The following is a 26707-nucleotide window of genomic DNA, read 5'->3' as shown; positions in this document are numbered from 1 at the left end:
TTCTGCTTCTTCCTTTATTTGCTGATTTTCTCTCATTTCTTTTTGCTATATTAATTGATCTTTTTAGTTAATTGTGTATTTTTATCCTGTACATAGGCTTCAAGTACTAGAATTGCAAGTACGTCCCACCGCACCTAGTTTTAAAATTTAAAAGTCAAAGTTTGAATCTGGTCGTGGTGGTTCATGCTTATAATCTTATCGTTTGCGGGGATTGGGGCAGGAGAGGGGAGTTCAGGCAGGAGGATTGCAAGTTGGAGGCCAGCCTAGACTAACTACGCAGAGAAACCATATCTCAAAAACTCAAAACAAAGAAGCCAGTTTATATAGTTTACTTACCAATCTAAAGCCACAAAGCAAGCAGAATTGCAGAAGTGGCCTAAATAATTTAAACACCTTTAGAAGATGCTTCAAACTTTTTTTTTAACCTTTTCCCTGTATTTTCGTGAGATAATAGTCTCATGTGGCACAGGCTGCCTTTAAGTCAGTGTATAGCTGAGGATGGCCTTAAGCCCACACCGATGCATCCAGTGCATGGATTTTAGACCTGTGCCAACACACTGGGTCTGTGTGATGATGAGGTCAACCCCAAGGCCGAGTCCATAATGAACAAAGCACTCCATGCTCTGAGCTACGTCCCCAGCCCTTTTTCGAATTTCCCTCTCCCTATAAAAATGTTAATGGGGGCCTGGCAAGATGGTTCCACAGATAAAACCATAGCGTCATGAGCCTGATGATCTGAGTTTGGCCCCCAAATCCACGTGGTGGGAAGAGAGAATCAGCTCCTGCAAGTTGTCCTTCGTCCTCCATACAATGCTGTGGCACATGCATCCCCCTCCATATACTCCGCTGTACAGGAAGCCTTAACTGCTAGCTCGGGGTGTTAGAGCTCTCAGGTTTTGCTTTTTGTTTTTTGTCTCAGTGTGTGAGTATGTATGCTGTGCCAGCATGTGCTGGAATAATAGGCAAGATGCCACAATCACCTGGCATTTGTGTGAGCTCTGTAGATCCCAGCTCTGGTCCTCTTGATTGCGGGGCACACACTTTAACCACCAAGCCTTCTCCTCTGCCCCTGGTCTTTCAATTGTATATAGACAATACGGTGATCATTTCTGGAGTTGAATTCTGAATGTAAGGATTAATGTTAACATTTGTTTTGTAAGCTTTATTTTATGTGTGTATTGTGCCTGCACATGCGTGTGCCCACAGAAGTCAGAGATGGCATCAGAGTCCCTGGAACTGCAGTCACAGAAAACTGTGCTGCCCTGTGGTGCTGGGCATTGGATGCAAGTCCTCTGCAGGACAAGTGCTCTTAGCTGCCAAGCCATCTCGCCAGCCCCGGGGATTCTTAGGGATTCATATTCTCTCTCTCTCTCTCTCTCTCTCTCTCTCTCTCTCTCTCTCTCTCTCTCTCTCTGAGATCTGTCTCAGTATGTAGCCCTAACTGGCCTTGAACTCACAAATCCACTCACCTCTACCTCCAGAGTGCTGGAATTGCCCATACCCAGCCAATGGCTCTTTGTTTCTTAGTAGCACATGCTGTAATAAAGTCTTCTCGTGGATTAGAAGGGACTGACTGCTGTAAGTAACATAGCTAAAAAACTTTCCTCATAGTCCCCCAGTCCTGTCAAGTCAGTCATAGAAACTGGATGTTTTCACCAGATTCAGGCATGCTCTCACAGATATCACCAGGTTACTTCATTGTACATAAACTTAGTGTTTATTTACATCAAAAGTTTGTGTGTCTGTGTGCACACCGCTGCTTGTTTGTGTGTGCACACATGTATGCAGTTCTGGATATGAAATCCAAAGCCTTGGGCATGTTAGGTAATTACTACCGCTTAGCTACATCCTAAGCTTGTAAAATTATTCCGTTTCTAAGTAATACATAGTAAAATTTTTTTCTTTGGTTTGTGTTGCTAGGTGATGGGACTAGAATGGCCGATTCAACAACAATGCTATCAATAAGTGATCCAATTCACATGGTCCTAATCAAAACAGACATATTTGGTGAGACCACTTTAGTTGCATCCTATTTCCTGGAATGGAGATCTGTTCTGGGCTCAGAAAATGGAGTGACCAGCCTGACTGTGGAGCTCATGGGTGTAGGTATGATGGTTAGAGTCACTCTTGGCTTTCTACAGATACTTAGGTTTGTAAATGCACTTTATTTTGTCAAAATGGCTTTACAGGGGAAGGCTGTGAAAAAGGGTTTCACTAAACTGTCTTAGGGGGTATCTTGAAGAATGCCACTGAACTTTTTCAAAGTCAGTCTGCTCTAGCCCAGGGTTTTTTTTTTCCTGAAAAGTGAATAGAAATTTTGGAAGTGTAAGGTTTCTTTTTTGTTAAGTAAATATAAGGTTATAAAGAAAAACAGGAGTCTTTTAAACACACGGATGCGTGTGCATATGCTTCTCTCTGGCAGAGCCTGAAGTACAGTACACCACTGTCCTCACAGCCGTAGCCTGGGAGAGGACATCTGGGTTGTTTTGTCTTTGATTATGGCTGAAATTTCAGTGTATCCAGGTCTGTCCTTGAGTTCCCCATATAAACCAGAGGACCTGCCTCTGCTAGGGTTATAGGAATGTGCCAAAGTGTGGTTCCTGAGGAATGAGTACATGTTCCTTACAGCGGACAAGTAAGACTTGGAGAGGTAGTAACTTGTTCAGTGTCATTAGCAATGAATAATAGAGGACCGGGGTTGAACATTCCTGGTCATTATTTCCTTGGAGTTTTGCATATATTAACTCAAAATGAAGAAAGCCAAAACCTGGTAATGTTTATGCAGAACCTGTCATGAAATTGCACTGGTATTACAGCTTATCCATAAGAGTTAGACTTGGAGCTAGCAAGATGGCTCAGTGGTTAAGATGCTGCTCCAGTAGGAGAACTGAGTTTGTATCCCCGTCACCCACAGGAAAAGCTGAGGGCATGCATCTGTAACCCTAGCTCTTGATGGCAGTGGAGACATGCGTACTGGAAGCTCACTTCCCATCTAGTCTAACTGGTCGGTGAGCTCCAGGGTCAGTGGGCTACCTTTTCTCAAAAGCTAAGACTGAGAGCAACAGTGGAAGATACCTAGTCCCAGCCTCTGGTCTCCACTCATGTAAATTGGGCAAGTGCAAGTGCACACACATATGCATGCACATGTACATACCCACATACACACACACACACACACACACACCACACACACACACACACACACAAAGAAAAGAAAAGCTAGGCGGTGGTGGTGGTGCATGACTTTAATCCCAGAGCTTGGGAGGCAAAGGCAGGCAGAACTCTTGTGAGTTCGAAGTCAGCCAGCTCTATTGAGGGAGTTGGTCTACAGGCAGGGCTATACAGAGCAGCCTTATCTTGAAAAAACAGTAACAACTAAACTCTAAATTTGGCCAGTAGGCAGCAAGTCCTTAGCAATTTAAAATTTAAGTCAGACTCAAAATATGTCTTAGCTGGGCTGTGTGGCACCCAACTTTTTTTTTTTTTGGTTCTTTTTTTCGGAGCTGGGGACTGAACCCAGGGCCTTGCGCTTCCTAGGCAAGGGCTCTACCACTGAGCTAAATCCCCAACCCTGGCACCCAACTTTTAATCCTAGCACTTGGGAGGTAGGCAGATCTATGCATTCTAGGCCAGCCCGTTCTATAGGTGAGTTCCAGGACAGGCAACGCTATCCAGAGAAACCCCATCTTGAAAATCCAAATAAATAAATAAATATTTAAAAAGTTATTTTTACACGCTTTTTTTTTTACTTGGTTTGGTTTTGGTTTTTCTGTGTGTAATATCCCTGGCTGGCTGTCCTGGGCCCACTTTGTAGGCAATGTTGGCTTCAAACTCACAGAGATCCACCTGCCTCTGATTCTCCAGCTCTGGGGTCAAAGGTGTGTGCCACCTTGCCCTGGCTGATGAGATTTTTTTTTTTTTTTTTGGTGTGTGTTTTGTGTGTGTGTGTGTGTGTGTGTGTGTGTGTGTGTTTAATTTAAAATGATTTCCAGGTCTTTGTTTTCATAAACAGCCCTGGGTCTGGAGAGATGGCTGAGTGGTTGAAAGAAAGCACTGACTGTTCTTGTATAGGACCCAGATTCAGTACGCAGTACCCACATGATGGCTCACTACTGACTGTTAACTCCAGTCCATGGGGGTCTGGCCTTCAAGGACACTGGATACATAAAGTGCACAAGGTGCGAAGACACACATTCAGGCAAACACGTAAAACTGTAAAATCATAACAGTGACCTGGAGGCAAGCATATTCTAATTTGCTGAAGAAATATCAAATTGTTCTATCATGAAACACACACACACACACACACACACACACACACACACACAAATCATGGATAAAAAGCGTAGGATAACAAGAACAGGTAAATGGAATTACTGTATATTATAAAAAGTATGAATACTCTCTGATTTTCATGGAGACAGAATGGGTTAGTAACAGTTGCTTTGCTTTTGAACTTAATGTAAAGTCTAGTTGGAATTATATGGTTAGTGAAAATAAAAATTTAGGAATTTCAAATCCATGAAGTCAGAAAAATTCCTTAACATGTTTTTTGAAAACTAAGAATATATTTTAATATTAAGTATGTGCTTCAGTAAAAAATAAAAACCATTTTGATTTGGTTCATTTTGACATCTTTGGCTAATTTTTAGTGTGCAGATTAAGTACTTTTTGCACTGTCATTCTACCTGGGTGATAAGGGAGCTTACTCCTAAGTTACTTTGGGTAGACTTTGCCTGACTTTACAGTAGTACAGTAGTTCCATGTTTTAAATAGAGTTTAAGTAGAATTGTAAATATTTATTTTTATTTATAGGCACAGAATCAAAAGTTTCCGTGGGAATTTTAAATATAAAACTCGAAATGTACCCACCACTCAGCCAAACGCTGTCTCAAGAAGTAGTGAACACACAGGTGAGTCTCACTTCCTCTTCTACGTGTGCTTCAGTTGTAGTAAATATTTACCATAAGGGATGGGAAAGGAATGCTAAGATGGGGCTGGCAGTGCAGCTTAGTGGTAAGTGCTTGCTTAGCATTTACAAGGCCCTGTGTTTGACCAAACTCCAGGACTCAGGTGTGTCGGGAGGAGAGTCACAACGCTGGAGGGAAAGTTTTATTAGGTAGTATGTATTTGTGCATGGAGGCAGGCGGTAAGTGTGCTGTGCTGCTGTGCAACTTAGCAGTGCCACTGGCCTTCACCTCAGGGGCCTAGGGTGGAGCTCAGGTCACAAGGCTTTGGGAACAGATGTCTTCAGTGCATGGACATTTACTGAGAACTGGCTTCTTGTGTGATCCATGGTGGGATGCTGGGGAGGCTTTGTCTCCAACCTCCACTGTCAGATTTTGTAAGAGCAGCAGACGCACCAGTCCTTGATTTGGATTTCTGTTCAGCTGCGGTTCTGATTTCTTGTGGAAACTTCTCTCTGACTATATACTTCACTTTAGTCTCGGAGCTGTGCTTTTATTCAACGCCATCCTGTTTTTATGACTTCCTCCTCCCTCTCCCCTTTCCTTTCCTCTCATCCACCCTATCTGTGGTATTGGGCATCAAATCCCAGGCCTTGCCACATGCTAAGCAGTGTCCTGTGAATTATAGCCACAGCCCTTCACAGTTTTATTTACATGTTGTCATAATATGTGTATGTATGTTATTTATAAAGCATATGGTAGATAAGCAAAGAACTGTTTGTGTTTATTTTTGTTTGGTTTGGTTTGCTGGCTGTCCTGGACTCTGTAGACCATGCTGGCCTTGAACTCAGAGATCTGCCTGCCCCTGCCTCCCGAGTGCTGGGATTAAAGAGATACACCATCAACACCTGGTTCAAATAACTATTTCAGTTACAGTTTATGTTGTAGGAGTTTTTTGTTGTTGTTGAGACAAGATCACCCACCTGGTATAGCCCAACATGACCTTGAACTTGTGCTCCTCCTGTCTCAGCTTCCTGAGTGCTGGGGTTCCAAGTTTGTGTCCAACACTACATGATCTGATGAATTTTGTTGTTACTCATATTGACAAATGAAGTTTTTTGTTGTGGTTGGTGGGATGGCCAGTGTTTAACATTACTAGATGCTCTACCAGAAGGCCTAGGCTCAAAGTTTATAAGTTTATGAGTTGGGAATTGGATACATGGCTTCATGAGTTATAGACATCTTATATCACAGAGTGACATCCCCAGACCCCTGGGTTCTCTGGGGTTTATTTTTTGTTTTGTTTTGTTTGTTTAAGACATATCTCACTGGCCTGAGCCCCATAGACATTTACAGCTTCAGTCTCCCGTGAGTTAGAATTAAAGGCCTAGGCCACCACACTTGGCAGGTTCTTCTTTTAAAACCTAGCATTGTTTTACTTATTTGTGTTTAAATATTTATCTTTATGTGTATGTGGGTATATGTGCATGTGTGCTGTGGGGGTGCCCAAAGAATCTAGACTAGAAGTTGAAGTTAAAATGGTTGGGAACCACCCAGTGTGGGTACTGGGAATGAAGCTAAGTTTCTCTAGAAGAGCAGCCAGTGCTCTTAACCACTGAGCCATCTCTCTAGACTCTTTTTTTTTTTTTTTTTAAAGTCTGTGGTGATGTTAGTCATTTTTTGTGATAGTCGTCTGTGTATAAGTGTATATGTATATATAAAATTGCTAATTTCCAGACTCCTTTTTAAAAATCTCATTCTTTGTAAAATTTAAGAAGTTTTATATGTTATTGTGTGTGCACTTAATGGGATGGGGTGGGGCATGTTTTGTGTTTGTGGAGATCAGAGGACAGTTTTGTGGAATTGATTCTTTCCTACTAGGGGTTGAACTCTGGGCACCAGGCTGACATGACAAGCACCTTGAACACACTGAGCCACCTCACTGGCCTCATTCTTACAATTTAGTCAGCAGTGCTTGCTTGTCTTAAATACGCATTAAAATGACTACGTGTGGGCTGAAGAGGCAGAACTGTAGGGACTTCCTGTGCCCTTCCCGCTCTGAATAAAGACGTGGAGATTGTTTTTAATGAATGCTTCCTTTGGCCTTATCTTACCCTTGCTTCCCACTAGCTCTTATAACTTAAATTGTCCTATTTACACTAATCTGTGTTGTACCTTGTGACTTCTCTTCAGTCCTGGCCTGCTTCTTCCTCTGCATCTGGCTGGGAAATTCTTCCTTCCCTGTCTCTTTCCCAGAATTCCCTTCTCTGCTGGAGAATTCCTGCCTATTCTCTCCTCCTTTGCTGTAGACCAGCATTTTATTGAGCCAATCAGGTGAGAGGGAGGGTTATAGACTATGATGTAGCCGTAGCTGTATGAATAATAGTGCTGAAGTCCTCTTCAGCACAGAGATCAGCATTGAGTAATACAAAGACCAACTTACACACTGCACAAAAACCATCCCAACAGAAAGGCTCAGTGCTTGAGAGCGCTGGATGCTCTTGCAGAGGAGTTCAGTTCCCAACACCCACATGGCAGACTCACAAATGTCTGTAACCACAGTTCCAGGGGATCTGGAACTCACACATCTGTGCATTAAGGCAGAAACAGTAATGAACATAAAGAAATCTTTAAAACAAAACGCCGTGTACTTGAGGCAGCTGCCTGCAACTCCTAACTCCAAGGACCCAGTCACTCATTTGGCCTCTTTGGGCATCTGCATCCCATACATACACACACAGTTTAAGGAGAAATAAAAAGGACCAGGTACCCCATACTGGGAATGGAAGAGCACACAGGCAGAAACCTTTCTTTCTTTCTTTTTTTCCTCTTTTTTGAGATAGGGTCTTTTGATTATGTCACTCTGGCTGGCCTAGAACTTCCTAGACCAGGCTGGCCTTGAACTCACAGAGATCCTCCTGCCTCTGCCTCCCGAATGCTGGGATTAGAAGCATGTGCTACCGTGCCTGGTTTATAGCAGCTTATTTTTAGGAGTCTGGGGACAGTGAGTAAACAAGATGTCAGCTATAAGCCAGGTATGGTGGTACATGATTTTAATCCCAGTACTCGGGAGACAAAGGCAGGGACATCTCTGAGTTTGAGGACAGCCTAGTCTAAAAGTGAATTCCAGGACAGCCAGGGCTACACAGAGAAACCCTTTCTCAAAAACAAAACAAAACAAAAGAAAACAAAACCCTCCAGATACAGAAAGTGTTAAACTTAAAAAGTTACCATGGGGTGATATGTGACGGATGGTTACTGGGACGCCAATTTAGGTCACATCGTTAGGGTACAGAAATGTCTGAATTGCAGGAAATGTTAGTATTTAATTCCCAGATTGGGCCTGTGTGTTCTGTCTGGGTGGTTGGTGCAACATCCTTGAGCCAAAGGCTTATGTGGGTGAGAGAGAGTGAGGCGGGATAGAGTGACAATAAGCTTAGGCAGGTAGTGTTCACTAGGGTAGGAAGTGACTCAAGTGTTTCCTTACTTTAAAAACTCCATTGTGTACAGGGAAAGTCATTTGCATTATGGAGTGGAGACCAGGGATATTGAAGTGATTATAGAATCCAGGAAATGTTGAGTTGTTTGCAGAAAAGTGTGTTAGTTCAGGTTAAATTGGAAGCAGCGGGGCTGGGGATTTAGCTCAGTGGTAGAGCACTTACCTAGGAAGCTCAAGGCCCTGGGTTCGGTCCCCAGCTCCGAAAAAAAGAACCAAAAAAAAAAAAAAAAAATTGGAAGCAGCAATGGACAACGGTGGATTGTTCTGGTAATTAAGGGCATTTTATAGACATTCAATTAAAAACATTTTTTTTATTTCAAGCTTGCCTTGGAACGCCAGAAAACTGCAGAGAAAGAGCGATTATTTCTAGTTTATGCTAAGCAGTGGTGGAGAGAGTATTTGCAAATTCGACCCTCACACAATTCACGGCTGGTCAAGATTTTTGCCCAGGTTTGTAAATTCTATTAGAAAAGTTTAGTCCCTATCTTTGGAATGTAATGCTCTAAATATCTAACTTATATTTAGCTTATATTTGTAAAATATATTCATTTCACAAATGAAAGTTTATTTCTAAAACAGATATCTTTTATTGGCTAGGTTGGTAAGATAACAGTTTTTGTTAACTTGGAATATTCCTTTTCATAATACTTAAGATTGATTAAACATTTGGATATTTATGGCTTATATGTAAATTGAACTCTGTATACAGAACAGGGGCTCTGGACATACATTGTTAGTTTTTAAAAAATAGAAAACAAGGGGGCTGGAGAGATGGCTCAGTGGTTAAGAGCTCTGACTGCTCTTCCAGAGGTCCAGAGGTCCTGAGTTCAATTCCCAGCAACCACATGGTGGCTCTCAACCATCTGTAATGGGATCCGATGCCCTCTTCTGGTGTCTGAAGAGAGTGACGATGTACTCACATACATGAAATAAATAAAAATAAATCCTAAAAAAAAAAAAAAAATAGAAAACAAAAACCACATTAAGTACCATTTGGATGGTTTGCTGAGTAAAGCCCTTGCTTTGTGAGCTGACAACCCTGGAGCTTATACAAAGATAGAAGGAAAGAACCAACTTCAAAGTAGCCTCTGTCCTCCACACATGCGCTCGCTGCAGGCATATGTATGGTCACATACATCATTCACACACGATAGTAAGAGTAATACATAAACTATTTTAAAACAATGGTAGTAAGTGCAGTAATTGTGTCTAATCACTATTTCTAAGCCAGTGGCCAGAAATGTTTAACTGCATCATTTCAACCACAAATGAGACCTTGACTTCAGTGCAGTTTCATGTTGAGCATATTAACTTGAAGGTGCCTTTAGCACAGCTGACCTGCCCTATGTTGTAGCTTAGCAACACAACACACTAAGGAACATCTCTTGTTTACCTTTCTGATCAGGTTACACTGGAGCTGTGGCCGCATAGCATCGAAAAATAGTACATGCCACATATTATTAGTCTAGAAATCAAAATTTATAGTTTCTACTGAGTAGATAGATAGATAGATAGACAGACAGATATAGATATAGATATCTATATCGCTTCTGAGGGATAGATCAAATAGTTTATATATATTCACCTCTTATACAGTGTTAGATTATTTTTGACATTAAGTGTCTTAGATGTTGTCTTAGAGTTTCTGTTGCTGTGAAGTGTAGTGGGAAATACCAAAAAATGATACACATCCCACGCCAGCGCTGGCTACTCTCCTGCCCCAGTGGTTTTGCTGCCTCCCTGGCTAGTCCCACATAGAGACCGCCCATCTCGGGGTTGGGGATTTAGCTCAGTGGTAGAGCACTTGCCTAGCAAGCACAAGGCCCTGGGTTCGGTCCCCAGCTCTGAAAAAAAAAAAAAAAAAAAAAGAAAAGAAAAAAAAAAAGAGACCGCCCATCTCGAGACTCTCTGGTTGCAGACACCACTCACATTCCCTGACAGACTCACAGACTCTTTGGCTGGCCCAGAGCTATTGAAATGTCTGCACCTGACTCTCTATGTTCCCATAGTGGGCCGTTGTCACGACAGCCCCACACATCCAAGTTCTGTGGCTGGCTAGGGTGCTCTGCCACTGTACCTTTCTCTGGAACTCAGTTGAGTCACCCCATGAAGGAAAATATCACACAAACTTAGTTTAAAATCAACGGGTAACTCAATCACTGGACGCAATACTAACATTCTAATTAGTAAGCCATCCTAGATTAAATCCTCCTGTGGTAGATCTGCCAGGATCTGCTATCTAATTGTCCTGTCCAAAAAGATACCGTGACCACAGCAGCTCTTATAAAGGAGACATTACTGGAGCAGCTTGCCGCTTTAGACGTTTATTCTGTCACGGTCGTGATGGCAGACATGGAAGCGTGCAGGCTGGAGAAGGAAGGGCCTGAGAGTTCTCAGGGGGGCAGCAGAAGACAACGCCACACTGGAGCTGGCTTGAGTCTCAGTGACACACTTCCTCCACCAATGCCACACCCCTCAACGAGGCCACACCCCCTTATGGTGCTACTCCCACAGCGAGTGTGAGTCCACAGGGCTCATTTTCTTTCAGACAACCGCAGAGCTGTCCATTCATGCATACACCCTGCACTCCCTAGTCATTGGACAAACCTCAGACGGCCTCATTTCCACACTGGGATCTTGGGACTAAGATCCTAAGTTAACTGTTAGTGGGACGGAGAAAAACTGCTCCTAACTTTCCATAGTGTTGTCCTTGTTAAGGTATGGGATTACATAGGAGAAATACACCAGTGGTTCTGAAAATTGAGCAGTAGTGTTTCTGTTGCCTAAGTTAGGTTTTATTTCATCAGAATGTTTTACTCATCTCCAGAGTTTTCATTTTTCAGTGGCTCCTTCACTTTGCTGTATTAGCAATCATAAAGTTAGGAAAAATGTAGGCTTAGTTAATGCTAATTCTAAAAGCATGATATAGTAGGTAATTGTCAGAGAGCTTTGTGTACTCAGTTGTCATTCAGCACAGTCGCTAAGCTGTATCCTGTTCTTGGATGTAGTAGCAGATCCATGACTTCAAGGCCAAGTAGCTCTACACAGTTCTAAGCCAGCCAAAGCTATACCTGATGAGACCCTGTCTTCCCCCCCCCCAAAAAAAAAGAAAGAAAAGAAAAGAAAGAAAGAAAGAAAACCATCCTGTATTTAGAATATATGTCATTATCCTAAAATTGACTTGGTTAACAATTTTTTAATCAATCAGTTAAAAATATTTTGTCTGGTTATTCTAAATATTCTGTGTGGCAATACAAAAGAAGACCTCAGCTTAGATTTAGATCCCATTCCCTTCCTTTACCCATCAGCTGACTCCTTTTTTCAGAGCAGTTCCTAACTGTTCCAGGCTTTGGAGTGAGACAGCTCAGGTTTTAAACATCCTGGCTCCAGTGCATGCCTTTAATTCCAGTGCTTGGAAGAAGAGGCTGAGTTTGAGGCCAGCCTGTTCTATAGAGCGAGTTTTAAGACAATCAGGGCTACACTAATATAAACTCCGTCATGAGAAAAATAAAAACCAAAACCAACCCTGGCTCTATTATATAACAGCTGTAGTTTGCTTCACTTATGAAAAGCAGTGAAATAGACGTCATAAGAACGTTAGTGCCCTGCAGTGGCAATGCACACTTCTAATCCCAGTACTTGGGAGGCAAAGGCACGTGGATCTTTGTGAGTTTGAGACAGCTTGGTCTACAGAGCCAGTTCCAGGACAGCCAAGGCTACACAGAGAAATGTAAAAGATACAGTAGCCTAGTGCTAGATGAGTGGTGTGCACTCAATAAATGACACCCAGAATTATCTACAGAACAGAAAGACGTGGTACTTCAGGTGATTAGCTTGTTGTTTTAATGTCTTCCTTTTTTCCTCCAGGATGAGAATGGGATAAATAGACCAGTTTGTTCCTATGTTAAGCCACTTCGAGCTGGACGACTTCTGGATACTCCGAGACAAGCGGCTCGATTTGTCAATGTCCTTGGTTATGAGCGAGCCCCTGTCATTGGAGGAGGCGGCAAGCAGGAGCAGTGGTGCACTCTGCTGGCTTTCCTCTGTAGAAACAAGGTATCAAACACATAGCAAATAATACCTACTCTCTTTATAAATTAATTTCCTTGAAAGAGTCCATATTATCAACTGGAACAAGTCAACTCTTACTACCATTATCTGTAATGTTTACACATCAGCACTTAGAACTTACCGTCTTTATTTTTGTTGGGATTTCTTACTGAATAGAAAGTTCTTCCATTGAGATAGAGACTCAGTCGTAGAGCTGACTGTGGAGGCTCAAGCTTGAAATCCCAGAACTCAGGACACTGGCTAAGGTCCTGGGTTCAAGGTCAATCTAGATAACAGAAAGCCTCTGGCTGGCCTGTGCTGTACAGTGAGATCTTGTCTCAAAACAGAAGAGCTGGATGTGGTGGTGCTTGGAGGCACAGGCCAGTGGCTGAGTGTGAGGCAGGCTTAGTGTACGTAACAAGTCAGGTCAGCCTAGGTGAAAAGGAAAGAACAAAGTCATACACAGAATGAGTATAAGAAAAGGTCTTAAATTTTTTTATGTTTTTGAGATTTATTTATTTATTTATATATAAGTACATTGTAGCTGTCTTCAGACACACCAGAAGAGGGCGTCAGATCCCATTACAGATGGTTGTGAGCTACAATGTGGTTGCTGGGATTTGAACTCAGGACTCCAGAAGAGCAGTCAGTGCTCTTAACCACTGAGCCATCTCTCCAGCCATCTCTCTTTATATTTTTATTTTATGTATCTCTGTGTTTTGGCTGCATGTTTGTTGGTGCACAACATCCATGTAGTACCTCGAGTTACAGAGGGTTGTGAGCCACCACGTGGGTGCTGGCAAACCCAGGTTGTCTGGAAGAGAAGCCAGTTCTCTCAACTGCTGAGCCATCTCTCCAGCTCCTGATATTAAACTTTTAGTGATTTCAGTACTAACTTCAGTGTATGGGATGTTTCCTCATCTTACAAGCTCTACCAATGGTGCTAAAATGGTGCAGCCCGTAGACTCTTTTTAACATTTACTGTCAGTGCAACAGGAAAAACAGCTTCTACCTGCTGCTGGTTTATATCAGCACTGCTGTTTTGTATTAATTTTGTCTGGTATTGTGTAAATAGAAAGTACAGTCACACAGGACAGCTCATATAGCAGAAGAAGCACTTGAGTGACAGGTTGTCATCACTTTTAAAAGATGGGCTGTGTGTGTGTGTGTGTGTTGTGTGTGTAGTGTGTGTGTGTGTGTGGTGTGTGTGTGTAGTGTGTGTGTGTGTGTGTGTGTGTGTGTGTGTGTGTTTTGTGGTATTTTTGAGACAGGATCTCTGTGTATTTCCAGCTGTCCTAGAACTCTCTCCATAGACCAGGCTGGCTTTGAACTCACAGAGATCCACCTGCCTCTGCCCCCAAGTGCTGGGACTACTTACACCTAGAACTCCAAAACAAGAAGCTCAGTGAATGAATGCTTTCTACCCACCTTACTTGTAAGGGTTTCCAAATTTACAACTTAAACTTTACTAACTGCCCAAGAAACAAAACAAAACAAAGCAAACAACAAAACATTGTAACTCTTAAAAACCTTGATATTACAGAAACTCTCAAGTGAATGTTACGTAGTAATGTTTACCCAATTCATGTAGTTTAATAACTGCAAATATTTAATAACAGCAGCGTTCTAAAAAAATCCCATAAACACAAAAGGTTTGGTTCTGACTTTGGTGATTATTTTGAGGTAGATTTACATATGCAAAATCACTAAACCATTGTGAAATCCCTTAAAATTCACATGGTAAATTAAAAGAGTGTACCAAGACACCCTGCCTGTGTCCTCCTGGGAGCTAGCAGTTATAAATATTAAGCAAATAGTGCTGGAGAGATGGCTCAGCAGTTAGGAGCACTGGCTGGAGACCTGGATTTAATTCCCAGCACCCACATGGCAGGCCACAACTGTCTATAACTGCAGTTCCAGAGGATCCGAACTCTCACACCAGATGTACCTGCAAACAAAATATCAGTGCATAAAAATAAATAATCTTAAAAATTTTAGGCAATTAAGAAAAGTTTGAGTAAGTTATACCTCCTAGAGTTGGTAAGCTTCTTGTCAGCTACTGTGGTCACATGATTAACCCAGGGTAATTATTCTTGTAAAAATGTTGTTTTATGAAAGCCATCAAATAGAATTAAAATCCGACTTAGAATAGATAGGCATTGTGACTCACACTGCACTTCGGAGGCAGAGGCAGGTGTCTTGCTTTGAATTAAAAAACCTAGTATGGTCTACATAGTGAGTTGCAGGACAGACAGAGCCATGTAGACAGACTCTGTCTTGAAAAATAAAAAAAACAATCAACCAAACATCCAATTTGTATGTGAAAGTTCATTGAGGACCCTAAATCCAATAATGAAAGTAATTGTAATTCACTAAATCCACAACAGCTAAGATCCAAACTGGGATTAGATCCCCAACTATGCTTAGCCTTAAACCAAATTAATTTATGAGCAAAATTACTTGCTGGCGGACTCTTGCCACACTTAAAACTCAAAGGACTTGGTGGTACTTTAAAACAGGTAGTATTGGCCATGAAGTGGTGGCCCATGACTGTAGTGCCAGCAGGAGAGGCAAGTGGATCTCTGTAAGTTCAAGGCCAGCCTGGTCTACAGAGCTAGTTCTTAGGTAGCCAAGGCTACACAAAGAAGCCTTGTCTTTAAACCCCATAGGTTATATTTTTAAAATAGTTGAGAAACACATTTATCCAAAACAAAATTTATTTCTAAACTATAGTTTCTAAAAGTTCTGCTTATATATTTCAACTTCTAAAGTTTCTAGTACAATAGGAATAACGTGTTTTAAACGTTTTTATTTAAATAAGCAGTTTTGTAATGCAAGTAATCACTTGTCAGTTTTTTTTTTTTTTGTTTTTTTTTGTTTTTTGTTTTTTTTTTTTTGGTTCTTTTTTTCGGAGCTGGGGACCGAACCCAGGGCCTTGCGCTTCCTAGGTAAGCGCTCTACCACTGAGCTAAATCCCCAGCCCCTCACTTGTCAGTTTTATTTCTGTTACTAATCTAAAATACTATGGCACAAAAGAAGGGAGAAAGGTTATGGTCCACCACAGCAGGGGTCAAGGCAACAAGAACCTAAACAGCCGAGCGGAGGGAATGGCATGTGAGCAGGCTTAGTTCTCAGCTCTACTTGTAGACAGTCCAGACAGACTATAGTCTCCTAAAGCTTGCTGTGCAAAATCGATGCTTCTGCTTTTCTGGCACCACTTTCTGAAGCTCCTCGTGTATCATGGCATTATGCAACCAGAGTAGGGCCATCCTGTGCATAGCATCCCAAGGTGTCTGCCCTTAGTGGCCAGGACATAGGACGCAGGACCTCAGTGAACAAGGTAGAGTGGACACCAAGTCTCTTAAAGAAAAAGCACATTTTAAAGTAGAGCCTTGAAAACTATTTAAATATTAAAATAGTTTTATTGTATGACCATTATAACACTAAAGAAGCAACTAATAATTCATTCCCAATTTATCACCTTTTATAATTTTATTTATTATGCATATCATTCCATAATTTGCAGGTAATATATAGATAAAATTTCATTGGTCCTGTTCTTTTATGCTAAGAACAGTTTTTCTATTGAATTCATAGCTTTTTCTTATTTTATGTATATGGGTACTCTGTTTTCATGTACGCCAAAAGAGGGAATCAGATTCCATCCAGCTTATAATCCACCATGTGGTGGCTGGGAATTAATCTCAGGACTTCTAGAAGAGTAGAAAGCGTTCTTAGCTGCTGAGCCATTTGTCTGTCCTAGAACTTGCTCTGTAGACCAGGTTTGCTTCCAACATATAAGAGATCCTCCTGCCTCTGCTTCCCCAGTGCCGGGGCGGAAGGCATGACCCCCTATACCTAGTTTGCTTTGGCTTTTTGATGTTATTAAATGAACTTTTGCATTAAATGCCTCTTAAATTTTATTTCGGGTTTTTTATAACAAAAATCTCAGGAAGAAAACATACTGGCTCCAAAAGTTTTCATTAAATATTATGATAAGGGTGTATAGCTCAGTGGGAGAGCATTCCTGGGTTCAGTTTACATCACAGCAAAAAAAGGGTGGGTGTTGGGGGAGGGGTAGTTAGAACCATAGAACCAGAAATAAAATTTTGAGGGAAAGAATTCTTCATTTTTATATTCAGTCACTAATTTTGCATGTAGCCTATAATAATCTTATACCTAAAATATCTGTCCATTTAAACATATCTAATAGATGCCTATACTATGTGGCCAGAGATGAATTTGAACTTCTGGTCTACCTCCTGAGGGCTGGGTTTACAGATATGTACCATCTGGCCTGCTTGTGGCGTGCTGGAGACCCAGGCTTTGTGCGTGCGAGGCACTCACTCTACTCTGATCTTACCGAGTTTTATACTGTTTTTAAGTTAGACACAGTGTAATGAGGGGTGGGCGTGGAGACATTCCTGTAATCCACGCATTCTGCCAGAGAGCAGCCATCAGCAAATCGAAGGCTAGTCCTTGCCAGATAGTGAGAGCCTATAGGAAACAGTGCCACAACACAGAAAGTCAGTTCACCCCAAAAATAAACATCTTATTGTTTTATTGTTCTTGTAATCATTTTACCTACCTTAAAAGTATATATAACACTGTTGAACTTGTTTGCTTAATTTGAGCACTTCATTAATTTGCATCTCCTACTGAAGTATTTTTCAACTTGCTTGTCCATCCCCTTTACCTTATAAATCTTCACATTAGCATATTTGTCTCCTTGTTTTAGATTAACACTGGATAAAAAATTAAAGTTGAAGTTTTTATTGATCTTTTAAACTTAGGTGTTACTAGAACTATGACTACATACTAATTTTACTGGACTTTCTTTCTAGGGTGATTGTGAAGACCACGCTAACCTGCTGTGCAGCCTTCTTCTTGGATATGGACTGGAGGCCTTTGTCTGTGTTGGGACGAAGGCCAAGGGGGCACCTCATGCATGGGTTATGACCTGTGGAACTGATGGGACCATCATGTTTTGGGAGAGTTTAACAGGGCACAGGTCAGTCAGCTAAGTTTACAAGGAGAGTATACCGCAGGGTTAGGGCCAATGAGATGGTTCAGCGGGTAGACACAAGCAGAGAGATAGCTAGGTCCACACACCTGTCCTCTGACTTCCACTCGCATGCCACAGCGTGAGAAAACTTAAATAAAACACAGGCATTATTGTGATGCTGGGGATCAAACCCAAGGCCCTGCAGTCATTCACTCATTCATTCACTCATTCATTCATTCAGTGTGAGGAAATCAGGACAACTTGCAGACTTGATTTCTTCCTCCATGTGGATTCTGGAGCTCACACTCAGGTCGGGAGGCCTGGCAGCATCTTTCCACACTGAGCCTCCGAGAAATTGTTTTTCTTGTTTGGATGGAACTCAGAAGTACATGTTTATAATCTTAGTTATTAGAGGCTTTTTGACATATGGTAGCTAAGTAAATGACTTTTAGGAGAATACTATGTACTTCTAAAATATTTACTATCATGCTATTAGTAAAATACATATGATATATTGACTTTTCATTTTGTGTGATTGGCACATTTATTTTCTGGTGATTATTCCTAAGACTAAAAATGAGTTCAAGTTGAAAATCATGGTTTAGTTTGAAAATCTGAAGTGGGCACCAACTCTGTTCTTCTTGGATGTTCTTTCTTGTTTTTCCTTCATCTTGTGTTAAGCGTTCAGTGTTGTAGAGGGCTGGGCCGCTTCCCTATTTTCCTAAGTTCTGTTTCTCCCTAGCTGATAATCATTTTGAATAGTCATGCCTAATATTATACAGGTAAATTATTTTAATTCTTATACTCTCTGGGATAAACTTTCTTGATCTTCACCATAGACATAGAATATTTCCTTCGTTCTTTCTTTTCTTCAAGACAGGGTTTTTCTGTGTCGCCTTGGCTCTCCTGGAACTTGCTTTGTAGATTAGGCTGGCCTTGAACTCATAGAAATTTGCCCTACTCTGTCTCTCTCTTTTTTCTTTTTTCTTTTTCTTTTTTTTCGGAGCTGGGGACTGAACCCAGGGCCTTGCGTTTGCTAGGCAAGCGCTCTACCACTGAGCTAAATCCCCAACCCCTACTCTGTCTCTCAAGTGCTGAGATTAATGGTGTATTCCACTGCCACCCAGCTTAGAATATTTTCTATTGTTAAAAAAATAGAAGTTGGTTTTTAAAGATGTGCTCTGTAGATGAGGCAGAGTATTCAATTGGGGAGGTGGCTCAGTAGAGCGTTTGCTGTGCAAGCATGAGTTCACATCTTCAGAACTCACGTAAAAGCTGAGTGTGGGCATGTCCTATACTCCCCAGACCTGTGAGTAGGGAAGACAGCAGGGCCCCGGGGATTCTGTGACCATCTATTTTACCCAGAACTGTGAGCTCTGGGTTCAGGGCAAGACCTCATCTTCAGAAGAAGGAAAGTGGACAGTGTCGCAGTGAGACACAGTGTTGGCCTCCCATCTGCACAGAAGCGCACACATGTGAGCAAGCAAGAGTAAGAGAACTCCTTTATCTTTAAAGATTCTCATAGTGCAAAACTGCCATTTCTTTTAGGTACATCCACAAGCCTACGAATCCTGATGAACCTCCTCTTGCTGAGCAGCCCAAACCCCTGTACCCCTACCGAACAGTCGGCTGCGTTTTCAACCATCAGACGTTCCTGGGGAACTGTCAACCCTCGGATGCAGTAGAGACATGCGTATTTGATTTGAATGATGAATCTAAGTGGAAACCCATGAGCGAAGAAGCAATTAAGTCTGTGTGTGCTCCAGGTGCTACTACGTCTCTCCCTCCCTTCCCCCCTCTGTGCGCGTCCACGATTGACGCGTCAGCCACGAGCAATGAAATTGAAATGCAGCTAAGGCTGCTGGTGTCGGAACACAGAAAGGTAACCAACACGAAAGCAGTTGTAGCTTCATGCTCCCTTTTGTTGTGTTTATTTTCTAACTTTTCCTTTGGAATTGTTAGTTTATGTGGATAGTTATTTTGCTTGTAGATCGCTATGAATACCACTTGCATGCCTGATGCCCTTGGAGGTCAGGAGAGGGCTCTGGATTGAGTTGCGATTACCAACCGCCGTGTGAATGCTGGGCAATAAGTGCACGTAACCAAAGAGCCAACTCTCCACCCCAACTCACCCACTATTCTAGCTCAAAGCAAAGCAAACACAAGTCTATCTTCATGAAGATTATAGTGGCAAAAGTCAGGACACATAGTTGTGAGACTTAAAAATGGCTAAGCCTGGGCTGGATGGATAGGTGAGTGGCTGAGAACACTTTGCCCTTACAGAGGACTTGGTTCAGATCCTAGCACCCATATCCAGGGGTGCGCAGGTCGTAACTCCTGTTCTAGGGAATCTGATACTCTCTCCTGGGTTATTCAGGTACCCATATACACAAACACATGTGCACGCACATAAGAAAAAATAAATGCTTCTTATTTCTTCCTAGAATTGGAGAATGATGGGCTTGTTCACATTCTACAGTCAGATTAAGCTCAGTCCTACCACCCCACCATACCCAACGCCCCCTCCCACCCATCCACCCCCCGCTGCCCTGCTCCCTTGCCTTGTTTCTGGGAAATTTTTTTTTAAGATTTATTTCATGTGAAGGTGTTTTTGCCTGCATGTATGTAAGTACGCCAGGTGTGTGCTTCATGCCTGAGGAGGTCAAAAGAAGGCACTGGATTCCTGGAACGGGAATTAACAGTTATAAACTGCCATGTGAGTACTAGGAATTGAAACTAGGTCTTCTGCAAGCACCACAAGTACTCTCAGCCATTGAGCGACCTCTCCAGCCCGCTTCCTGTTTCCTTTATTCTGTATAGATGGAGATAAAATTATATTCTCATCCTAGTTTTAATTTGCATTCCTTTAATAATAGGATCAGATATCTTGTTTATTGGCCATGTAAATGCCTTCATATGGGGCATTAGACAGTTATTAAAGGGAAGAGAGTAACATGTTTTAAATTTTATTTATTTTTGGTTTTTTGAGATAGTCTCACTCTGTGTAGCTCTGCACATCACTATGTGGACCAAGCTGGCCTTGAACGCCAAGAGCCTGCCTGTTCCTCTTAATGCACCACCATAGCTGTTGAGATTAACATATTTTAAGAACATAACCTCAATGGTAGATTGTTTGTTTAGCATGTACAGTCCCCAGTACCACACACACGCACACACACACACACACGCACACACGCACGCACACACACACACACATGCACACACGCACACGCATGCACACACTCAATCCCCAAACTTGACATTTATCAAAAGAAACTCTTAGAAGACTGAAGTCTTACAGTATTAAGTTATTTGTAATTCACGACTGACAAGCAACTGAAATCCGAAATTTCTAAACAATATTTACTTCTACTTGGCTTCTGATGCTCCTACTTAAAATCCCCTTCTTGGATAAATGTTCCTTGTTTCCCTGGCACCATCAATGGCAAACTGATTCATTTTATTCTCTGGGCTCCCGATCACTCACAGCTTTGGCCTCTAACATACTGCTTGCCCGTCAGCTTATAAAGCATTTATGTTTTCAGCATGGCGGTGCTGGTGAGGAGAGAACTCAGTTACACTGCTGGGAATGAGAGTCCCTCCTTGCTCTCTCCTTGCCTCATGCTGCCTGGTAACTTTCTTATCTATTATTATATATACAAATGGAGGAAATATTTTATTATACTATACACAGTCCTGAGGTTTGACCATGGCTTTCTTATATTATTATGAAAATTTACATAGCTAGAAAGCACCTGTTAGTGATCAGGGACATCAAGTCAGAGTGAAGATATTTATTCGTAGCTGAGACCTGTGTCAGTGCTGGTCATTCTGATCATTAGCTAAGTTGGTGGTGCCTGTAAACCTTCAAGAGAGATATGTACGTCAAGGGACATGTGAAAAAGGACCTTCCAAACTGCTTTTTATTGTTCTATGAGTATTTACCTGCATGTGTGTATGTGTACTACTTATGTGCTTAGTGTCCACAAAGTTCTGATCCTTGTAAGCCTCCATGTGGGTGCTAGGATAGGAGTTAAACCCTGATCCTCTACAAGAATGAGTGCTCTTAACTGTTTAGTTGTCTTGACCTTTTACTCTCTACAGTGTTGAAGACAGTGTCTTTCAGAGAACTGTTTTCGAAATTCTTGACGTTCGTTTAATCAATCGACTTACTGACTTTGCCCCTACTGTGGTTGAGTTTATGTAGATTGTCTTACTAAAGTTACTGAGGGAGAAGCTGGCCTTGTATGTCCTAAGCTGGCCTCAGGCTTTTCATCCCTGAGATTGAACTTCGGATCCTCCTGTCTCCACCTCTTGTGTGCTGGGGTTACAGAACACACCTTTACACCTAGTTTTTTGTAGTGCTGGGGATTGAACCCAGGGCTCCATGCCTTACCAACCAATCTAAACAAATATAGCCCAAAATTTACTTTATTATGAATTCCATATTAGGATGATTCTGTGTATTCTATCCTAATGAGTAATTATTTTATACTTCTGAGCCTTAAATAAGTACTCTCCTTACTAGCACCATGCTGAAAATATTAAATGCTTTATGCAATAATGGATAAAAAGTATGTTTATAGCAAATTATTATAGTCTATTTCTTAGAAGTTACTTCTTATTTTTATTTCTATCTAGCCCTAGCATAATTAAGAGGAAATTGAGATATTAGGACAGCTTTAAAAAGTCTCTTCAGGCGGGTGTGATGGCACACAGCTTTAATCGTAGCTCTTGGGAGACTGAGGCAGGCCGATCTCTAGAGGACACAGTAGTCTACATACTGAGTTCCAGGACAGCTAGGGCTATGTAGAAGACACTCTGTCTTTAAAAGAAGAAAGGAAGAAAAATCTTGAAACCATGGGAAGGAGAACCAGGCAAATCCCCGAGTTTCAGGCCCTCCAGGGCTACATGGTAAGAACCTATCTCTTCTTAGCACGTGTCACTGTGGCACATATCTGTAATCCTGGCACTCAGGACACAGGGGCAGGAGAACCTTGTCAAATGGAGGCCATCCTTGATGCTAGATAGGACTATGCATGTCTGTAATCCCAGCATTTGGAACACGGAGACAGGAAAATCAAGGATCCGCTCTGATCACACTTGGTTGATACCAGACTGGACTGTATGAAACTGTCTGAGAGCAACAAAAGTGAGCAAACGCACGCTAGAGTGAGCAGTTCGCTAGGTGTAGTGCGCATTCCTACATCATAGCACTCAAAGGCTACGGCAGGAGGATTGCAAAGTCTATGCCCAGTTAGGCCATGTTCCCTGCCCAATAGCAAAAAGTACATTTCTATGGATTGGTCTTTAAAATGTTAACGTATTTCACATTCTTAACTGATATAGGACCTCGGCCTCACTACTGTCTGGGAAGACCAGCTCTCCTATCTTTTATCACCAGCTTTGGCTTCATATGAATTTGAGCGAACGACAAGCATATCTGCAGGCAACGAAGAATTCCAGGATGCCATAAGGAGGGCTGTACCTGATGGCCACACATTTAAAGGGTTCCCCATACATTTTGTGTACAGAAATGCAAGGCGTGCATTTGCCACTTGTCTTCGGTAAGGATTCTGTTAATTCATAATTTAAAAATTTGTTAATTCATAGATATTTTTGTGCTAAGAATTTAGAAAGCAATTAATCTGCTAATTGCTAGTTGTGACAACATATATGCATGGGAGCTTCTAGAGTGACTTTGTCCTTAAATGTTTTTTCTTTTTAAATAGGTCTCCTTTTTGTGAAGAAATAATCTGTTGCCGTGGAGACCAGGTGCGACTGGCAGTTCGTGTTCGAGTGTTTACCTACCCTGAGTCTGCGTGTGCTGTTTGGATCATGTTTGCTTGTAAATATCGCTCGGTATTATAGGACTAACATTTCCTAAGAATTATTCCTGGGTTTTATTAGAATTGTATATGGATAGCTGTGTGAAGGTTTCTTAATTTAAAATCAGCCTTTTGGATGTCATTGTTTTGTATAGATCTGACTGGTAACGTTTTAAAATATCATGTATGTACTTAAAAATTAAGGATAAAAATTTGTACTGAATTTAGTAGAATTAAGGGTATGATAATAAATGGTACTTTGTTTTGAGGGACTCAGTAGTTTAAATGTGAATGTAAGATCTGCTACTTCATATTAATAAGTAAGTAAAGGGATTTGTCTAATGGTTTAAGCCATAGCTAAATCGAAATGGTCATTATTTTTCATAAATGAAAGATTATTTTACACGAATTGGGAGAAATTAACCTCATAATAGTTTATTTATTACATAGATGAAGATATATTTTGCTAAATTAATCATTTTTGTGTGGTACTAGGGGTATATGAGGCTTCCCAGAAATCTGTGAAGACTTTTATGTAAGAAAAAAGCTAGGTGTGGTGGCACACACTTTTAATTCCACAAGAGGCCAGCCTGGTCTACATAGCAAGTGTCAGGGCTATACAGTGAGAACCAGACTCCAAAACACAAACAACGACGACAAAAGGAATGTGGTAACCAAAATGCTGAATGTTAATAACAAATCGCACATGGATATGGACTATGAATAATTTATGGATATTTCTAAAATCCATTGAGCACTTTAGAAAGTGACTTATTACATGTCATTGTCACGATACTGGCTGCTCTTTAGTTTTTGTTGTGACAAAAGCATCAGCCTGTTGCCAGGCTGTGGTGGTGCAGACCCTTACTTCCAGCACTAGGGAGGCAGAAACAGGCAGATCTCTGTGAGGTCAAGGCCAGCCTTGTCAGTAGAGCTAGCTCCCGGACAGCCAGGGCTACACAGAGAACCCGGCCTCACAAAACAAACAAAAAACCCAAGAAAGAGACCGACCAGCCTACATGTGATTAGTGTCGTGGGAAAAATCATAAGAGGCTATGGAGAAAATGTGAACTTATATTTTTAAATCGAGGAAAGTTTAAACATTTTAAGAGGGCAAAAGTAAGTATTAAAAACTAAAGGAATTCGACTTGTAGCTAGTGATGGCTGTTGTGACTGTCTGCTCTGCATTTCTGTGCAGAGGGTTGTTTTGTTTTGGTGATAGTAGGAATTAGATCAAGGGCTTCCTCCATGCTCGGCAAACACAACCTCTGAGCTGCACCCACAGCGTCTCAACTGTGTAGCTCCGGCTGGCCCTGGCTGGCCCCGGCTGGCCCAGGACTCACAGAAATTTGCTTGTCTCTGTGTGCAGTCCTTACTTTGGTTGCTTTATCCATTGGTCTTCTAAAGAAATAAGAGTATAGCAGTTCACTATCCAAAGTATTTATTCTTTTCACTACTTGCTGTTGCAAATAAAATAATTTTATTTATTTATTTTTGAATGTCTGTTTTTTTTATATTGACTTTGTGTGTGTGTGTGTGTGTGTGTGTGTGTGTGTGTGTGTGTGTGTGTGTGCATGCACGTGTGCTCGTCCGTGTGAGTGTAGTCAGAGAGTTTGTAGAAATCAAGCCAATTTCAGGAGTGGGTTCTGTCTTTCACACCTGTGGGTTCTGGAGATTGAACTCAGGTCTTCAGTCTTGCCAGCAAGTAAGTGCCTTCACCTTGAGCCATCTCACTGGCCTAAAAATTATTGTTTGAAATTAAAATCTAAAGATACCATGCCTAGCTGTGATTGCACAAGCCTTTAGCCCCAGCACTTGGGAGGCAGAGGCAGGTATATCTCTGTGAGTTTGAGGCCAGCCTGGACTACAGAAGGAGTTCCAGGACAGCCAGAGCTACACAAAGAAACATTGTCTACAAAAACAAACAAGCAAAACAAAACAAAAACAAACAACCAAACCAAAAACCCTGAAGATAGCTAGATATTATAAAACTTTTAAAAAATTACAATGAGGGGCTGGGGATTTAGCTCAGTGGTAGAACGCTTACCTAGGAAGCGCAAGGCCCTGGGTTCGGTCCCCAGCTCCGAAAAAAAGAACCAAAAAAAAAAAAAAAATTACAATGATATTTATGGTTTAATGTTTTTTTTTAAAGTCAAAATATTATTTTCTCTTCACTTTCATCTCTTGTAACACTGACAGGACTTTAGAGAAGTAATTTGTTACTATAATTATACATAAATCCATCAACAGAAAATTGCTTTTGAGATAAACTGAGGCATATACAAAGAAGCTGGATGTATTAAGATCAAAGCTGTTTTGTTACTCGGTTGGTCCCCCTGTCTTCCTATATAATAGCACATGTATTTCGGCATGCTTTTGTTATAAATTCTAAAATAAATTTCTTTGTTATACACTTAAGAGTCTGGTATTAATACTCTTTAAACTTGGTTTACTTAGTACAGTTAATTCATCGGTCAGTAGAACTCTCGTGCTAATAATTTTGTGTTTGTGTCTTCGTCACATTTTCTGTTGCTGTCATCAAGTACCAGGCTGAACGCAGCTTAATGGAGAAAGGGCTTATTTTGGCTCGCCGTTGGTCGCGCTCAGTCACGGTGGTAGAGCTTGAAGCAGCTGGTCATATTCCAGCCACAGTCAAGAAACAGAGAGGTCCCAAGCCCAGGGCATGGTGCCACTTCCCAAGCAAGATAATCCCTGAACGGCATGCTCAGAGACTGATCCAAGTTCAGTATCCCTCACAGGTGTGCCCCAAGGTTCTTCTAGGTGCCGACCCAGATCCTGTCAATATCAACCATCACGTTCCTTTGCATCTTCATTTTGTTTGTTTGGTTTTTTGAGACAGGACTTGACAGCCCTGGCTGTCCTGGAGCACACTCTGTAGACCAGGCTGGCCTTGGCTATTCAGAGATCTGCCCACTTCTGCCTCCCAAGTCTAGGATTAAAGGTTCGTTTGATCCATCACCAACAGACTGGTATATTCTCTAATTATATTTGATTCCTAGTTGACACATGAAGAATACACTTGAAACCCATTTTCCAATGACTTAAAGTTTGAACCAAATGTAGTCTAGGCTTTATAAAATTATCTTTATGTATGTGTGCGTGTGTGTGCTTCATACAGTGTAATCAGGTCAGACGAGAGTGTCCTTGGAAGTACAAAAGACTTTAATGTTTACAAAAAGTTTCCCCCTTAGTCTTACCTCCTTGGAAAAAAGTATTTGACTATAGATGTACATGTTTTTATCTCCTTGAGTCTTTTCTTTTATGTCAGTACCACACTTTTTTTTTTTTTTTTTTTTAAAGAACAGTCCCATTTATGTATCCCTGTTGACCTGGGATTCATCAAGTAGACCAGACTGGCTTGGAACTTGCTTTGGTTCCAAGTGCCAGGATTATAGGT

At 41.4% G+C, this 26707-nt stretch overlaps 1 protein-coding gene across 10 annotated transcripts in view; it reads left to right on the top strand.

Moving 5' to 3' along the window:
• Cep76 (centrosomal protein 76) overlaps positions 1 to 26707 on the top strand; it is a 33970-nt gene that overhangs the window by 4468 nt on the left and 2795 nt on the right. For 4 of the 10 annotated variants that reach the window (XM_039096665.2, XM_039096666.2, XM_006254858.5 and 1 more), the window contains 8 exons: positions 1921 to 2106; positions 4816 to 4913; positions 8728 to 8856; positions 12274 to 12462; positions 17301 to 17467; positions 19010 to 19343; positions 22811 to 23028; positions 23194 to 24780. In XM_039096665.2, the coding sequence (XP_038952593.1) occupies positions 1921 to 2106; positions 4816 to 4913; positions 8728 to 8856; positions 12274 to 12462; positions 17301 to 17467; positions 19010 to 19343; positions 22811 to 23028; positions 23194 to 23332 (1460 nt within the window). In that variant the 3' untranslated portion in view covers positions 23333 to 24780. Of the gene's footprint in view, positions 1 to 1920; positions 2107 to 4815; positions 4914 to 8727; positions 8857 to 12273; positions 12463 to 17300; positions 17468 to 19009; positions 19344 to 22810; positions 23029 to 23193; positions 24781 to 26707 lie in introns of those variants that run through there. The other 6 variants (XM_039096664.2, XM_063277193.1, XM_063277194.1 and 3 more) reach the window with 4 other exon arrangements.

This window comes from Rattus norvegicus, chromosome 18 (genome assembly GCF_036323735.1).
Source record: "Rattus norvegicus strain BN/NHsdMcwi chromosome 18, GRCr8, whole genome shotgun sequence".
NCBI lineage: Eukaryota > Metazoa > Chordata > Mammalia > Rodentia > Muridae > Rattus > Rattus norvegicus.
Note: the sequence above shows the minus strand (reverse complement) of the source record. Positions and strands in the feature narration are given on the sequence as shown.